General features: G+C 31.2%; 1 protein-coding gene across 1 annotated transcript in view; it reads left to right on the forward strand.

Annotated features, from left to right (window-relative positions):
* The first annotated feature begins 9,093 nt into the window (after positions 1-9,093).
* LOC101512998 (GDSL esterase/lipase At5g18430-like) overlaps positions 9,094-12,407 on the forward strand; it is a 3,595-nt gene continuing 281 nt past the window's right edge. Inside the window, exons 1-5 of the mRNA XM_027337137.2 lie at positions 9,094-9,417; positions 9,591-9,736; positions 10,795-11,025; positions 11,374-11,620; positions 12,221-12,407. The exon at positions 12,221-12,407 is cut by the window's right edge and continues 281 nt beyond it. Of these exons, the coding sequence (XP_027192938.1) occupies positions 9,129-9,417; positions 9,591-9,736; positions 10,795-11,025; positions 11,374-11,620; positions 12,221-12,407 (1,100 nt within the window). The 5' untranslated portion in view covers positions 9,094-9,128. The remainder of the gene's footprint in view (positions 9,418-9,590; positions 9,737-10,794; positions 11,026-11,373; positions 11,621-12,220) is intronic.

The following is a 12,407-nucleotide window of genomic DNA, read 5'->3' on the forward strand; positions in this document are numbered from 1 at the left end:
CTCCCTTTTTCCCCGACGACTTCATCCAGTGGCCTCAGTCCAGCGCCGTTCTTGTTCACTGTCTCGATGGTGAAGTCTGTGTGGAAATAAGCCTTTGTTTTCTCTATTGAAACTTTTGATCTCCATTAAGACGTCCATTACCCTAGCCTCCACCCATATGTTCAGTTTGTAAGCTTATTACAGTTTCAGCAGTACCAACTTTTTTTTTTTACTTTTGTTTGTTTGTTGTGTTAAGTTGGGCTCCAAACAGAAAAGGAAAATATGTCCATCTCAGCCCAGTTAATTTTTTTTCTCTTCATTTTTTTTTATTTCAAGAAATTTAACTTGCTTGCTAATTAAATATCAAATTTCATATCTTTTTAATCTTTGAGTTTTTTTAGAACACAAATTATGATAACTTGGTGATTCTAAATCTCATCTTCACAAATAAATTAATAAATTAAAATCATAACCAAATTAATAAGTAAAAATTATTAAAAGTTAACTAAAAATAACATCTTTTAATCACAGAGTTACATAATACAAATTATATATTTTGGCAGCTCTAAAATTTATTTGTATAAATAAATAGATCTAAAATTAACTTTTTTCAAATTTAATTAATTATATGTGTTTTTTAATCTTGGAGTTGTTAAGACACAAATTAAACTATTTGTTGGTTTTGAAACTCAATTTAAAAATAAAAAAATAAAATATTCTTAAGAGTATTAAATTAGACGTGACATTTTTTTTTACTCCTTGAGTTTTGAGACATGAGTTGTACAACTCGATCGTCTTAAAACTCATATTTTAAAATAATTATTCAAATCAAGCAAGTTTTTTTTTTTTTTTTTTTATGTTTGTCAAAATTAACTTTTTTAAATAACAAAAATACAATTTATTTAAAAACAACCAACACATCCACATTTTCTACCCAAAAACTACGTAGCTTTGATTTCTCCATAGCACCGGGAGATACATAGGACCAAGAACATATTCTTTTCAAACACACTAATAAAAACTTTCTTTTTTTTTCCACTCTTTTTAACACACTTTTATCTCAAAAATCACATTTATAAAAACTTTTGTCGGTAACATCACTGCTAGTAGTTGTCTGAGTTTTAGCGACAATGAATTACCAGCTGAAGGGACAGAGCACAATAAAGCACTACACATCTCTGTGAGGTGTCACGATCATATTTTTGCACGAGTGCTAGTAGATAATGGTTCATCGATAAATGTCATGCCTAAATCAACATTATCAAAACTATTTGTTGAGGGAGCCTGTTTAAAACCTAGTGCTTTGGTGGTGAAAGCGTTTGATGGATCTAGAAGACAACTTGTTGCTGAGATTGACCTGCCGATTCAAATCGAACCCCATATCTTTGGGATAACCTTCCAAGTGATGGATATTAAACCGGCGTACAATTGTCTTTTAGGGAGACCGTGGATTCATGCTGCTGGAGCAGTGACATCCATCCTCCATCAAAAGCTAAAGTTTATAGTGAACAATAAGCTTCTAATAATATCTGGGGAAGAAGATATGATAGTAAGTCATTTATCTTCTACAGGCTACATTGAAGACACGGAGGAAGCCATAAAGATTTCCTTTCAAGCATTAGAAATTGACAATGTTGTCTTCATGGGGGAAGGATATCGTTTAAAAGAACCAAAACAATCTACCACATCATTGAAGTCTACCAAATCCATGTTAGAAGGATGAGTTTTTGTTAATTTGGGGAAGTTAATAGAAATACCAGAAAAGAACAATAGGTGCAGGTTGGGATATGTATCTACTCAAGTTGATAAAGAAAAGGCTGTGAAGGGAAAAAGAGAAAACTAGATACCCAATTCACAGAAGATTCCTATTTGTGACATTCGCCAAACCTTTCAAAGCGTCGGAATAATATATGCTCATCAAGTGACTGTTACGGAAGATGATCATGTTGATGATGATACCCTCAAGCTAGTGTACCCTTGTCCTCCAAACACTAATCTCAACAATTGGAAGATCATCGAGTTTCCCGTGTTTTTTAATTCGTGTTCAAAGTAATTATGTATTTTTAACTCCTTTTGCTCTGCCCAAGGCTATAAGGATAACTAATTAGGGCATATGTATTTCAATTCCGTACTTATTATCAATAAATGCATTTTTGAATTCTCCAACTGGTTTTGTTTTTCTCTTTTCTCTTTTCTTTTGGCAATCCTTATTCATATTTTTTTTCCCTTTTTTCTTCTTAATTTAAACAATGCATAGTTGAAAATGAATATGTTGAAAATATCAGCGCTAGAACCCTTTCTTGTAATTTTGAAAGTCTGATTAATCATGCTAATGAGGATTGTAAAGACGATTGTGAGCCTCCCCCAGAACTAGAAAGCATAACTAGACAGGAAGCTAAGATAATCCAACCCTATCAAGAACCTGTTGAGGTGAGCAATTTAGGGACTGATCATGATCAGAAAGAAGTTAAAATTGGTATGTCTATGAAAGAAAGTGAACGAGAAAAGTTGGTTAAACTTTTATTTGATTATGTGGATGTCTTTGCATGGTCATATCAGAATATGCCTGGGCTAGATACTAACATATTTGAACACAAGCTACCACTCAAGCCTGAATACGCTCCAATTAAACAGAAGTTGAAAAGGATGAGACCTGATATGTCACTTAAAATTAGAGAAGAGGTCAAGAAGCAATTTGATGTTGGTTTCTTAGCAGAAGCAAAATATCCTCAATGGGTGGCTAATATTGTACTAGTTCCAAAGAAGGATAGAAAGGTTCAAATGTGCGTTGATTATCGGGATTTAAATAAAACTAGTCCTAAAGACAATTTTCCTCTGTCTCATATTGATGTCCTAGTGGATAGCACTGCTCAATACTCTCTTTTCTCCTTCATGGATGGTTTCTCAGGCTACAATCAAATCAAGATGGCTCCCGAAGATATGGAGAAAACTACGTTCATCACACAATTGGGGACTTTTCTGCTATAAAATGATGCCATTTGGATTGAAGAATGTCGGGGCAACCTATCAAAGAGCAATAGTAACCTTGTTTCACGACATGATGCATAAGGGAATAGAGGTTTACGTGGACGATATGATTGCAAAATCTCGGACCGAAGAAGACCATGTTGTTAACCTTCAAAAGTTATTTGAGCGACTAAGGAAGTTCAGACTCCGTTTAAACCCTGCTAAATGCACCTTTGGTGTAAGATCAGGCAAGTTACTTGGGTTTATCATTAGTCAAAAATGGATAGAAGTGGACCCAGATAAAGTAGGGAAATAGAGGTTTACGTGGATGATATGATTGCAAAATCTCGGACCGAAGAAGAACATGTTATTAACCTTCAAAAGTTGTTTGTGCGACTAAGGAAGTTCAGACTCCGTTTAAACCCTGCTAAATGCACTTTTGGTGTAAGATCAGGCAAGTTACTTGGGTTTATCGTTAGTCAAAAAGGGATAGAGGTGGACCCAGATAAAGTAAGAGCAATACAAGAAATGCCGGCTCCACGCACGGAAAAAGAAGTTTGTGGCTTTTTGGGTAGATTTAATTACATTGCGAGGTTTATATCGCATCTCACCGCTACATGCGAGCCCATTTTCAAATTGTTGCGCAAAGACCAAAAGTTTGAATGGAATAAGAATTGTCAAAAAGCTTTCGAAAAGATTAAGCAATACTTATCAAAAACTTATGTCTTAGAACCTCCTGTTCCTGGGAAACCGCTTATTATGTACTTAACAGTACTTGACGAGTCAATGGGTTGTGTATTGGGGCAACATGATGAATCTGGTAGGAAAGAACATGTTATTTATTATTTGAGCAAAAAGTTCACCAGTTGTAAAACAAGGTATTCACTGCTTGAACGAACATGTTGCGCATTGGCATGAGCTGCTCGTCGGTTGAGGCAATACATGTTATGTCATACAACTTGGTTGGTGTCTAAAATGGACCTAATTAAGTACATCTTTGAGAAACCTGCTCTTACTGGAAGGATTGCCCGTTGGCAGATGTTGTTATCAGAATACGATTTGGTATATGTTGCACAAAAATCTATTAAAGGAAGCGCACTAGCAGAGTATTTGGCCCAACAACCGGTAGAAGATTATCAATCAATGCAATGTCAATTCCTCGATGAAGGCATAATGACTTTATTTGAAGAGACCGAATCATCTGATAAAGAAAAATAGATGTTGGTGTTTGATGGTGCCTCTAATGCGTTAGGACATGGAATTAAAGCCATTTTGATTTCCCTAGATAACCAGTTCATTCCATTTACGGGTAGGTTGTGTTTTGATTGTACAAACAATATTGCGGAATATGAGGCATGTGTTATGGGCATTGAAGCAGATATTGAATCAAATGTAAAATTTCTTGAGGTATATGGAGACTCGTTGTTGGTCATCCATCAAACGAAAGGAGAGTGGGAAACACGAGATTCCAAATTGATTACGTATCACACCCATATCAAAGAATTGACAGAACACTTTAAAAAGATTACTTTTCACCATATCTCTCAAGAAGAAAACCAATTAGCTGACGCCTTGGCCACTTTGTCGTCAATGTTCAAAATAAGCCTTAAGCAAGATGGGCCAGTCATAAAAATTCAACAAAGACATAAATCTGCATATTGCTTATCAATAGAAGAAGAGTCTGATGGAAAGCCATGGTTTATGATATTAAATCATATGTTAAGAATAAGGAATATCCATTGGGTATTTCAGAAAACGACAAAAGGGTTTTAAGGAGATTGTCAATGAATTTCTTCTTAAATAGCGATGTGCTTTATAAGAGAAATCATGATATGGTTCTCCTCAGATGTGTGGATAAAATAGAAGCGGAGAAAATTATCCAAGAGGTTCACGAAGGTTCTTTCGGACTCATGCAAATGGGCACACAATGGCAAGAAAAATCTTAAGAGATGGCTACTATTGGTTGACCATGGAATCCGATTGCTTTAGTCACGTAAAGAAATGTCATAAATGTCAAATCTATGCTGATAAAGTACATGTACCACCCACCTCTTTGAATGTTTTAACATCACCATGACCATTTTAAATGTGGGGAATGGATATTAATGGACTCATCGAGCCTAAGGCTTCAAATGGACACCGATTTATCTTAATAGCTATTGATTATTTCACAAAATGGGTTGAAGCCGCTTCTTATGCAAATGTGGCGAGAAGTGTGGTGGTCAGATTCATCGAAAGAGAATTGATTTGTCGATATGGCTTGCCAAATAAGATAATCACTGATAATGCGATTAATCTGAATAACAAAATAATGAAAGAGTTGTGTGATAGTTTCAAAATTCAGCACCATAATTATTCTCCATATCGTCCGAAAATGAATGGGGCTGTAGAAGCAGCAAATAAGAATATCAAGAAGATCAACAAAAGATGGTGGAGACATATAAGGATTGGTATGAAATGTTTCCCTTTGCATTACATGGCTATAGAACTTTTGTTCGTACCTCAACAGAGGCAACCCTTTTCTCATTGGTGTATGGAATGGATGTGGTGCTTCCCATTGAAGTTGAAATTCCCTCGATCAGAGTCCTGATGGAAACAAAGCTAGAAGACGCAGAGTAGGTTCAAACGAGATTTGACCAATTAAATCTCATAGAAGAAAAAAGAATGATAGCTTTGTGTCATAGTCAGCTAGATCAAAAAAGACTCAAAAAAGCCTACGAGAAAAAAGTCCGTCCTCGAGAGTTTCGAGAAGGAGACTTAGTGTTAAAGAAAATATTGCTCATAAAAAAGGATTCTCGAGGAAAATGGACTCCGAACTACGAAGGACCATATGTTGTGAAAAAAGCTTTCTCCGAGGAGCTCTGATACTCGCATAAATGGATGGAGATGAGCTTCCACTTCCAGTAAACTCAAATGCACTTAAGAAATATTATGCTTAAAAAAAATAGAAAATTGGGCTCGCTAGGTTGAAAACCTGAAAAGGCGACCTAGGCAAAAATTAGAGCATCCCGATGGATTGAAAACTTGGAAAAGCGGTCCATGCAAAAGTTAGGGATAACAAAAGAATCAAGCATTTCAAGTTGGGGCAGTTATTATTCTTAGAAGTTCTAAATTACAAGAATGACTAGCGTTTGTTATCTCTGCAACTAAAGCTAAACACACTCACCACATTGTAACCCCTATCTCATTTGTTTTATTTTCAATGTAATGAATGTACATTTTCCAATATCATTGTTCGATGTTGTGCCTTTCACTCTTTCTAAACAAATTTAGTCTCATTGTTGTTTGTTCTAACATTTTTTAAAATGTTATTTTATGATAATAAATATGGGAATTTGAAATATATGAAAAAAAAAAATATCTTAAATATTTTGACGCTTGAAAATATATACACAAAAACGCGAGATATATGAGTGTATAAGAAAAATGAAGGGTGTATAAAGTCGCATAAGGATCGGGAAACCAAATAAATAAAAAAATAAAAAAAATTATTAAACAAGAATTTATCTTCATTTCATACATCTTTTAAAGTAGTGATATATGATTTATGCATCTTCACTCATATTTTACATATACTCAACAACCTCTTTATGTCATGCATAATAAATTAATCATGCATATCTTATGTGCATATTTTTATTTTTTCCCGAAGAGGATCATTTTATTTATGTTCGATCTACGCAATCCAAAGATCATGCTTTTTATTTACGTCGCTCAATCATTAGTCATCAATTTGAATATGGTCATTTTTTTATCAACTTTTTTATTTATTTATTTTTAATTATCTACACGTAAAATATAATTAAATAGGGACAGATGTAGTACCTAATTTTTGTCCGAATAATTAAAAATTATTTTAATAACAATAATAATAATATATTTAATACTTATTTTACAATTATTATCAAAAATCTAAAAAAATCATTATTTTACAAAAAAAATAATAATAAATATAAAATAATGTGAAGCCAAACAATAAAGAATTCGAATTACACAAAAATAATTCATTTGACATGCCCCACATCAATACACTACATTGAAGACACCAATCCATGCCAATACATTGTCTTGCCATCACTCAACATAAATATCACAAATCTTCATCTTGATTTTCACTCTTTTATTGTACATCCTTTTAGCTGGTGAAATTTTAAGGATTTTCCAATATTTTCCCTATTTTAAAATAAATTTTGGTGGCGACTCTATTGAATTCGAGGAAAACTCGAAATTTTAGGCTGCGGCAACATGCTATTTTTTAGTTAAAAACCAGAGGGAACGACCAAAATTATCAACTTTTAAAATAGGGAGACCAATTTCATGAATATTAGGAGGATTAAAACTGCAACTAAACCTATTTTTTTTACGATTTTCATTCATTCCAGTTAACAGAAAGTATATTGATCAATAACAATACAATTTAAAATTGCTAAAACTAAAAAGGATGAATCTGCACAAAAAAAAAAATTCACAACATTCAAATTAATAGTATAAAAAAAATAAAATACTTACAATTATAACAAATATTACAAATATGACAAAATTGAAGGGTTTAGAGTACACATGTCTCATGAGTTATAACATTGACAACACTAAATTCATCATTTATTGAATTTGAATGTTCATTTGATCGAAGTTAATCTGTCCATCTAAACCAAACAAATACTGCACCAAGACCTAAAATCAAACGCTACACCAAGACGAAAATGATTAAATATATGTGACAAACAATTATTTAATTAAAAGAGAAAAGACCAAAGATTACGAAATGACTTTAAATCACCTATATCCAAATAATAGATGAAGAGGGACCGAGAACAAGAAGATAAATTTTTTTGAGTGGACCACCACGTATCATCACATGACCTAGCCACTGCCAATAGAAGAAAAATTTCTTTATTTCTAGTTCTTATTATTCATCTATCTATTAGATAGGGATAGGGGTGGTTTAAGTTCATTTTTAGCTTAAATAACATTTCCAACAAGTTTTTTTTTTCTCATTTTTATTAAATAAGTATTTTTTACATATATTTAGGTTTTTCCGTCTTAGTGCTCGTTTGATTTTCTGTTTTGGTGTGATAATTTTTTATTCAAATTGACATATCGATCAAGTGTAGATTTAGATTCAATCAATAAATTTAGTATTGTCAATACACAGTTTCACAGACATGTATATTATGGACACATTGAATTATATTATATTTGTAAATTTTACCACTATGGTAGATATTTTTTCAATTTTGAATTGTATTGTTTTTTTTTTTTTATTGATGTAATTTCTATCGATATATACTGTGAGAGTTAATCGCAACTTTAAATTATGAAAAGATATTTGAATTTTTTTTATCTTAAAAGTCAAATAAATAGAAGATTTTGATTGATTGATAATGTAAAAAAATTTATATTGATTGTCTATCAAAATTAATCTCTATAAAGATATTTTACCAAATAATGAAATAAAGTGATAATTAACTCACATAAGTACTACTAGATAATTTTAAGTTTGAACTTGAAAAGTAATGAGGTAAAGTGATAATTAACTAACAAAACTACAAGATGGTTGCATATTTGATCTTGGACAAAACGAATATTGATATTTGTCTGCTTAAGGACAATAAAGTGATATTTTTGTGTAAAATAATTTTATAATTTCGAAGCAGGCAATTAATCTACCAATTTTTTTTTAACGTTAATTATTCTACCAAATTTTGCCATTAAGCCTGTGTCGTAGTTGAATTATAGTATATGCATGATTAATGTACAACTCTTCACCGAATAAATAAACAAACTGCTAAACAAATATCACTTCTTTTTTGGTGCAACGAAATATATATCACTTATTTTAAGAATATTCGAATCATAATATAAATAAATCCAACAATTAGGTGTAGCCATACAGAAGTAGCCCTAAATATACTCATAAGATTCTGCTTTGATATTTTCTTGCGGAATATTACAAGAACATGCAGTCAATGGTCGGCCATGTCGATGCCTTTGTTTCTATTAATATCTTATAATAATTTTAATTAATATTATTGTGACAAACAATGATACAAAAACAACATTGTTGCATATTTAGTTACTTTTTATGCGTATAATGTTTATATAAAGACATTTATTTTTCCATTTGATGTCAGAGATTAGAAATTGTGTGAGATTGTCACACAATAAGGCACATATATAAAATGGCATCGTTTGCAAGCAATAAATTTTCTATTATTTCATATAATCATGCCTCGGTGTTTTTCTTTCTACTATTTTCTCTCGCAATGCTTGACATGTTTGTAGCTAATGATAATTTGGTTAAGGCTGCGCCAACATTATTCATATTTGGAGACTCAACATTTGATGTTGGAACCAATAATTTTCTCAACTCTACAGCACAAGCTAACGTCCCATTTTATGGAATTGATTTTCCTAATTCACTTCCCACTGGAAGATTCAGCAATGGCCTCAACACTGCTGACCAACTTGGTAAATTAATACATTTCATCTATTTCACTGTTGACCGGTTAATATACAATGTGGTCCAAAAATAAATAAAGTTTAACTAATCATATTTTCAAAAAGTTTAATTAATCATACAATGTTGTTTGTATGGACATTTACATGGTTTAATTTGATATAATTTATTTATTTCCTTTCAGCAAAACAATTCGGTCATCAGAAGAGTCCACCACCATTTTTGGCATTAGAGAAATTCCAATACGGTTTCAAGCAGAACATTCTAAGGGGTGTGAATTTTGCATCCGCGGGGTCTGGAATTCTTAGACAAACAGGACACAAACAATGGGTAATATCTAGTATTTTGTGTTTTTTTTTTCTTTCTCAAACGCAAACGAATAATTCATTGAGAATAAAGTTTGGTTACTAGCAAACGAATATCTAGTATGTTGTTTGTATGCTGCATGAAATAAATTACACCCAGTCCAAATTAATACAATTACTAAAATCATTTCACCAGCCCAATCAAGGTTGGTTCCTAAGGAGTTAACTCACATCCACGAGAATATGATTTTAACTTTCGTTGTCGATGTGATGACCTCTTTTGTGGATGATCGTTAAGTACTTCTGTAAACGCTCTTTGAGCCTTGAAGTCTATCTGTATGTACTTCTATCAACACTCTTTAAGTCTTAAGGTCTCTCATGATCTTAATAAGCCTGTAAAATTCAACTCATCTAATTTTTTTTTTAAGTTATGAGTTCTGGAATGAGTCTTCGAAATTCAATTCATTTAAACTTTAAAAAAGAGCATTTCAACCTCATTTGAGATGGTCAAAATAATAAGTATTTAGTAACATTCATTAATTAATTAGTATTCTTGATCCCAATATTGTTTGTAGAAATTGAAATTAGGAGTTTTGAGAAGAACATCCTGAATTCAAACTCGAAAAAAATAACGTAACCATTGATTTACTATCATTTGTTTATAATAAAATTAATTTAATACAAACAATAAATTAATGAAATAAAATCTTTCATTTTGGTTTGCAAAAAAAAAATTAATATAAATAATAAGTTAATTAATTTTAATCAGACTAATTTATTTTAGTGAATGAAACACTTTTTAAAATAAAAGCTAAATCCATGAGTAGCTAAAGTATCTAAATCATTTGAATTTGAAATTTTGTACACGTGATCATGAAGATAATACTACGGAATGATAAATGTCAATTTATTACATACATAAATATAGTAATTATATGAAGTGTACTTTTTCTTTCGTTCTGAAGTGTACGTAAAAGTTTATTTGTTGGTTTTAATAATTATTACAATCTAATAGTATAAATTTAAGCATTTTATATTTTGCTAGGTAGTAATTAATGAAACAATAAAATGAATTATTTGCAGCAAGAAGTGGTATACCTTGAAAAGCAGGTGCAACAATTTGCACTGGTTCGTGGAAATATCACACAAATATTGGGGCCAGCAAAAGCTGCTAATTTAGTTTCAAAGGCTGTGTTTCTCGTTAGTACCGGTAGCAATGACCTCTTCGATTTTGCAAGTAACGACACTGATATTCATTTTGGTGTGGAGGAATATATTGCTATTCTACAACTCAATTATTTCTCTCATATAAGGGTATGATCACATCATATCATTTACAAAACTTGACTAAAATATTTTCTATTTCTCACAATGAATATTATTTGATAAAATAAATAAAAAATTTAAAATAAATATAATTATCAATTTTCAATATAATTTTATTTTTTTTATAGTACCTTTTAATAATTACTATATATACAATGTACTTTATATTACTAATAATAAAAAATACATCAATACTCGAGATTTCTATTCTGGTAAAATAACTTAATTATTATGAGACAGAGATAACAATATTTTACCATGCAAATGTGGTACATTATCTATCAAAACCTCAAAGATATTGTTCATTAATTGTGCATTAATATTTGGTAATTGCAGAACCTATATGAATTAGGGGCACGAAAGTTTGGCATCCTAAGCATTCCACCCATAGGTTGTTGTCCTGCAGTAATCTCTGGCAATGGAGGAAACTGTGTGAAACCATTGAATGATTTTGCTATCACATTCTACAAAGCAACTCAAATTGTTCTGCAAAAGTTGAGTTTGGAATTGGAAGACTTTGAGTACTCTCTTGGAAACACTTTTGTAATGACCAAGGACTTATTAGCAACCCCATCCAACTTCGGTAAGCATCGTAGGACTAATAATAATTTAATATTTTGTTTATAAATAATTTTCTTTTTCTTATTCCTCCTTTTTTCTAGGAGAATTGAAAATTGGCAATCATTCTTAGAGTAAATAAAATTTTACCACAAATATTATTTCAGTCAAAAATAAAACTCTATACTTCTTATTGGTCCAACATTTATTAAAACTCATTAATAAAATGTATTTAGAAAAATTTAAGTATACCTGAATAAAAGATAGAATTATATAATAGTTTATAAAGAGTAACATTCTTAAGTCATCATTTTACAAGTTGGTTTTATAGGAATACATTAGACCCAATACAAAAATCTAAATCTATAAAAATCATAAAAGAATAAAATGAAATTGTTGTACAACGGTTCATTTTTTTTTAATAAAATATTTTGATACTTTTAAAACATTTTATTCATTTGGTAGACTTCATCTCTCAATTATAGTTCAACCAACTGATTCAATTAAACTCTACTCTAGAGATTTCACCGTTCAATTTTAGTTTCGTTTTTAAAATATTGATAAGAACTTATAAAATAAATTGTTAAATTTTGTTTTAATTGATGTTGTATTTAACATATTGTAGGATTGACTGAAACAAAATCAGCATGTTGCGGAATTGGAAAGTTGAATGGAGAAGGTCCATGCTTGAAAGGTTTGCAAGGCCTTAATCTTTGTTTGAATCGTGATAATCACTTGTTTTGGGATTGGTTTCATCCAACTGAATATGCTTCACAGTTGGCAGCTAATACCCTATTTACGGGAGGGAAAGA

The sequence above is a fragment of the Cicer arietinum genome, chromosome 7, assembly GCF_000331145.2.
Source record: "Cicer arietinum cultivar CDC Frontier isolate Library 1 chromosome 7, Cicar.CDCFrontier_v2.0, whole genome shotgun sequence".
In the NCBI taxonomy this organism is placed as follows: Eukaryota; Viridiplantae; Streptophyta; class Magnoliopsida; order Fabales; family Fabaceae; genus Cicer; species Cicer arietinum.